The 6,000-nt window shown below is 38.8% G+C and overlaps 1 protein-coding gene across 3 annotated transcripts in view; it reads left to right on the top strand.

Moving 5' to 3' along the window:
- The first annotated feature begins 443 nt into the window (after window positions 1-443).
- LOC18423831 (asparagine synthetase [glutamine-hydrolyzing] 2) overlaps window positions 444-6,000 on the top strand; it is a 46,645-nt gene continuing 41,088 nt past the window's right edge. For all 3 annotated transcript variants that reach the window (XM_006828428.4, XM_020676116.2, XM_088865127.1), the window contains exon 1: window positions 444-555. In XM_006828428.4, coding sequence (XP_006828491.1) covers window positions 476-555 — 80 coding nt within the window. In that variant the 5' untranslated portion in view covers window positions 444-475. The remainder of the gene's footprint in view (window positions 556-6,000) is intronic.

Raw genomic sequence — 6,000 nt, 5'->3', positions numbered from 1 at the left:
ATTATTTTCAGATAGATCAGCTATTTGCATCCATCTTCATGATAGATGTTTTACACTTTTAAAACGGAATCGTAAAAATGCGGTCTAGCCCGCTTGAAACAAATTTTCTTAAAATAATAATCTAATGAATTTACATCCCCAAACCTGTGAGAAATATACACAGTGTGTTCGCGCCGGAGCATAAAAAATAAGTTACTCAGTCAGCATCTGGAGGCGCAAAGTTATTCAATCGGTCAAAAGTGCGGAATCTGGAGGCACACGGCGAAGCACACGGTGTAGATTTGTGTTAAAAGGGTTTGTGAGAGGGAACAGAATCTTTTGGAAGTGACCCAAGAGGAGCCGCCACTTCTCTCTCTCTCTCTTCCCACTGATTCCGCTTTCGCTCTCTCTCTCTCTCTCTCTCTCTCTCCTCGCCCTTTGAATCGCACAGGCACCCCTCTTTCTCTCTTGCTCTGTAAACTTTGTTAGGGAAGCCATGTGCGGGATACTGGCTGTTTTAGGTTGCAGCGACACTTCCCAAATCAAACGGTCCCGCGTCATTGAGCTCTCTCGACGGTACTCTCTCTCTCTCTCTCTCTCTCTTAAATCGGCCGTCAATTGCTCTCCCATGCCTCGCATTGCATATTCTCTCTACTATTGTTGGTTCTTTTTGCGTATTTTCTCTGTAGATTCGGTAGCATATTCTCTATCTTTTCTCGCATGCGCCGCTTTCTCTCTCTTTTCTGTCTCAAAATCTTGCTGTGAGTTTGTCTGCGGTCTGTTCTCTCTATTCATGTTGCGATTGTTGATACCTTTAGCTGTGAATTTATGCTTATAGTCTGTGTGTGTTTAGTCTGCCATTTATTTTGTATTAACTGTATTTTTTCCTGACAGTGGCACATTTCTCTCATGGAATACTCTATTTTTGTCAGATTTGACAACTTCTTTACTGATATTATAGATTAATGGGTTTAGGATGGATTTTGGGCATTGTAACTGAAATCAAGAGGGACAGGAGTTAGTTTTGTGAATACACAATAAACTGAAATCAAGAGGGACAGGAGTTAGTTTTGTGAATACACAATAAACTTTAGAAAATGTGTAATACTGTTGTGCCTGTTCCGTGATGAATCTCTTCACCTGTCAATTCAAAGTTCGTTAAAGCAAAAAAATTGAGTAGAATGGGTTCTAAGATAACACGGCTGAATATATTTAGCAATTAGCTAGCTTGGTTGCTTTTTCTCTTATATGCTTGTTGTTGGCTTGCCCTAGTTGTTCTTACTGTTATCATGCTTTATTTGATAAGTGAATTGTCAGTGTGGACCACTTCTTTTGACTTGGATGCTCCAAGTTTAGGAATTATTATATTTTTTGGTTAATTCAGAAATTTGCACTTCATACTTGTAAAGCTTTTCTATGTTTTTTTCTGGTGCCTAAAAAGAGCTTATGAAATTGAAATCCATGACGTTAATATATTTGAAGTTTCTAACTGTTTGTTTAGAGAAACCCGTACTTAACATTTCATTTCTATGATTATTTGGATGAAATATTTTTGAAGTTACATAAATTGGCTCGTTTGATGTTTTACTTTGTTTGTCTTCAATTTGTGTTTTTGGCCTAACATTCCCCTATAAATTTTATCTAAGCCAGATCCAATTTGTAGTTGTGTTTTCGTTTATCATAGGTGTAAACAGGCCATCTAGCTTGACACTTGGCATGATAAAACTAACCCTCTTAACTAAGGTTGAGGAATGGATATGAAAGAGGACCTCCTTTTGCTTAAAGCAAGCACTTGCAATTCGCACTAGGAATATGGGAGATAGAACCCTTTTTCCTTTCCTATATATATATGGGTGTGGTTTGTATAGAGCGAGGCTCTAAACAATCAAATTAGAGCCTACTTTCAAATAGTGTCAAGAAATATGGTTTCAATACCGAAAATCTTTTTGATAGCCTTAAAATATATTTTTATCTTTATTTATAAAGTTTAAAGCTTCAAAAATAATGTAGATTGAGAGATCTATGAAAACTTGAAAATCTTGAAATTTGACGGTCCAAAAGTGTGTTACAAAATACATTATTTCCAAAAGTTGAAATCCATTTTTTTATCATGTCCATGCATCTTGATATCAAGATGATGAATATTAGGATATTTGGGCATCAAAACAATATCTTCTAGTGAAATTTTTGAGGTAGGCTCGAATTTGATTGTTTAGAGTCTCGGCTCTATATAAACTTTTCCCTATATATATATGTGTATATATGGAAGATGGTATGGTACGCCGATTCGCGTACCGCTGCAATAAACCCCGAATGGCTCAGATCGAATCTGGGCCGATCACAGTTGTCCGGTAGTATTTGAATTTTAATTTTTTTCTACAACTCCAAAGCACTTGAAATTTTAGGCATATGTTCTTCAAAAATAGGTAAATCTAAAAAAAATAATCAAAAAAATATTTTACAAGAAAAAAATTGACCAAAATACCCCCAAAAAGGTTTGGGGGCATTTTGATCAATTTGTTTTTGACCAAAATATAGGGTTACAATAGGCCTCCTTTGCAAGGATGTAGAGGACGCCCTTTTGCTTAAAGCAAGCACTTGCAATTCACTAGGAATATGGGAGATAGAACCCTATATATATATATATATATATATATATATATATATATATATATATATATATATATATATATATATATATATATATAAAGGGTTACAGTAGGCCTCCTTTTGCAAGGATGTTTGCCTCCTTATCAGCCTCCTTCAAAACATTCTGAGATGAGAGAAAGAGTGAGAAGGTAATATCTACAATATTATTGTAGTTCGTCTCAAGTTGCAGAGGTAAGGGGTGGCCCCTGCAGCCCATCGAAACATGAAGGCTATCTCCTTTGACAATGATAGAGTTTACAATCTCCTGACAACATAATTACAATCTCATGAGTAATGTTCTCCCCTCCGCCAGAAGAGATCACAAATACTCTGATGGGCTTAAAAAATATGGCAATGATCTCCCATTAGAATCTCACAAATGTCCCCAATATCTTGTTTCCCTGGATTGCATAGTGTGCTAACATTACAATTAACTTTATGGATTCCGATGGGGGGAGGGGCAAGTCCATATTCACTATGTAGATTTATTTTGCTGAATATTGCCGTTCTCCAATTCCTTAAGAAATTCACGACTTGGATGTCCTCAGATGCATTTCTGTATGATGTACCCTGTGTTTTTGTTCTGTCCAACTACCCTAAAGAGTGGCAATGATGCACATCTACCGCAAGTAAACCCTGTATGGGTGAAGTTAAGCCGAAATGGCCATTGATGGTGGCATAATGTAATACAACCCAAAAAAGTCAAGAGTGAAAGACTCAATGCCCCATGCAAAAGGGTCATGGACCAACCCAGCTTCTTCATGACGCATGATGCACATGTTAGGAACAGTGTTTTAAAATGCAGGATGTGGCCAAAAGCGTTGGGGGGCTGATGCGGTTCGATGTGGTTCGGATTCGGGTGCATCGCGGCGATGGGATCAATAAAAATAAAAAAATCGTAAAAAATCTAAAAAAATAGGTTAATGCATATAAAAAATATATGGAGGTGATATATGTGATAGTAGGTATTTAGAATATTCATTAACTCCAAAAGTATTAGCTGTCAGAGATTCTGTATCCAATGTCCCCTGATAGAAACTAGAAACTTGAAACTAGCTTCATAAAACATTCAACAATCAACAATCATACGCACAAATCTGCAACAAAAAGCTTTAAAGTTACAAATTTTATAAACTCGTTAATCTTAAAAAGAGTCCATGAAGTTATTCGACTCGATTTGTATACTTTTTATAAACTTTATAAATTTATAAAAATGTTGTAACTTTACGATATCAGGGCATTGATGAAGATCAACAAATTTTATAGACTCATTGATTTGTAACTTTACTGCATTAGTTCATGAACTCTTTAAAGTTACAAATTTTATTTTATAAGTGTTGAGAAAAGTTCTTTGATTAATAACTTCTAATCTTCATGAACTTTTGGTTTGTAGTATCTTGTATTACAAGTCGAAGAACTTCAACAAATAAAAATTCCGCCCAAATTTTGTTTTTGATTCAATCGATCCAATAAAAGCCACGGATGTGGCTGAAAAATGTTGTTTGGGTGGTTTAATACCCCCCAAACCCTTTCCCCCCATTTCAAAGGTCAAAATGACGGACAAATCATGCGGCCTGATGCGGGATGCGGCTTTGCCGCATTTTAAAAGACTGGTTAGGAATTTGCAAGCCCCCTTTTTTGAAGATGGTCAATAGTAAGAATGCAATCTTGGCATGCTAGCCAACCAAAGGCCATTACCCTCAGTAGACTTCGGATCCTTCAAACCAAATGCTAGGGAGGCAATCTATTAGATATGCCCACGAGGGCCAATGGGCCATATAGAATGGCCTTGAAGAGAACAAACCATAAATATCTCTAGACCACTGCTTGTCAACTCCAGTTTGTGGTATATGAACACCCTCAAGGGACCCCCTACGAATTTTGAACTCGTCCATCTCCAAATCTGTGAGGTCCCATCTAAATGTGGGCACCAAAACATTACCTTGGCCTTCAATGCACTTTGCATCACATACATCTAGATCAGACGCAGCAAGCGAAGCGCAGCACAAGCTTCAAGCACCTCTTTTACAGAGTGAATCCAAGAGCAAGCATAGAGAGATTAGACCCCAGTAGTCCACGCCGCCCTCAACCATGAAGATTCACTATCAGATCTTTACCAGCTACGCTGATAATATTCTCGGCCAGGCTGGCCAGAACATTGTTGGGCTCTTGTCAGCCGAAGCTAAGCTTCGGTAGACTCGCACAAAGAGCTTTATGCTGCTGCCGCTACAGCGGTTGTCGAAAGCATATTGCTTGTGCTGCTACCGCTGTAGCGGTAGCAGCACATGGAAAGCTACAATTGTTGTTGGCCAGCGTAGCTGGCATCAATTCGGATTTGGTGGTCGCAGCTAACGCGTTAAATCTTCCGCCTGAGGAGTACGACCGCAGGGTTAAAACTCAGGCGGAATAGACGGGGGCCCATACAAGTGGTGGAACATGTGGTTGAATTCGAGTGCGACACGAAAGTCGCTAAGGTGAGTCAGCTTCCCTCCAAGCTGCAAGGAGTGTACCTTTGTCCTCGGTCTGGGTGGCGCAAGGGAGTAATCCATGGGTCATAGAGCACCAGACAAAAGGAAGGTTGTCGAAAATTAAAGCGAGACAACCTTCCCAGAGGAAGATAGAGAAAGATGTGAACGGTGGCCTCGTAAAACCCGCTTGAAGATATTCTAAATAGACCTATAACAGCAATGTTATACACGGCGGTCAATTCTCGGATGTTGACCGATACACACGTGAAAATCTCGGGGTGTTTATTCATATCAGTCTCTCTCACATCTCATCTTAGCGGAACGTGCAACCAACCCAGAGGTCTAGAAAGCTAGTAGGCTAATCGAAAGAAATAAACCAAATCCCTGGGTTGGGTAGGATAGTTTATCTCTTTCTCGGCTAGACACCGATAATAAATTGACTGGTAAAGAGTAAAGAAAGTTAGAGCTTCTTGAATAATCAAAAGTAAAAGGGAAAGGTGAAATAGAGTTTTTGAGGCTTGGCGCAAGCGATTGGTGACCTATGTTCACCAAGGTTGGCACCCTGCGTAGCAGGTTGCTGAAAAGACAATCTATTCACTATAACCTGTCAGCGACGGAGAAAACTTGGTCATTCACCTGATAAAAATCGTACACCGTAATTATTAAAAGAGAAATGCAGCCGGCCAGCAAAGCTGGCCAATATGGTTCTAAAATGGGGCTGCAAGAGTTGTTGGCCGCGCAAAAACAAGAAATGGATTCTATTAAAAATTCTTTATCTCTTTCCACTAGAAAGACCCCTATAACTGACTGGAACTCTATCAGTTGGAAAAGGGTCAACAAAATGGTTACTAATTTACGGGCACGAATTTCTAAGGCATCTAAAAGAAAACAATTTGAAAAAGTT

Source organism: Amborella trichopoda, chromosome 4, assembly GCF_054954075.1.
Source record: "Amborella trichopoda isolate Santa Cruz 75 chromosome 4, AtrichopodaSantaCruz75HAP2 v2.0, whole genome shotgun sequence".
NCBI lineage: Eukaryota > Viridiplantae > Streptophyta > Magnoliopsida > Amborellales > Amborellaceae > Amborella > Amborella trichopoda.
Note: the sequence above shows the minus strand (reverse complement) of the source record. Positions and strands in the feature narration are given on the sequence as shown.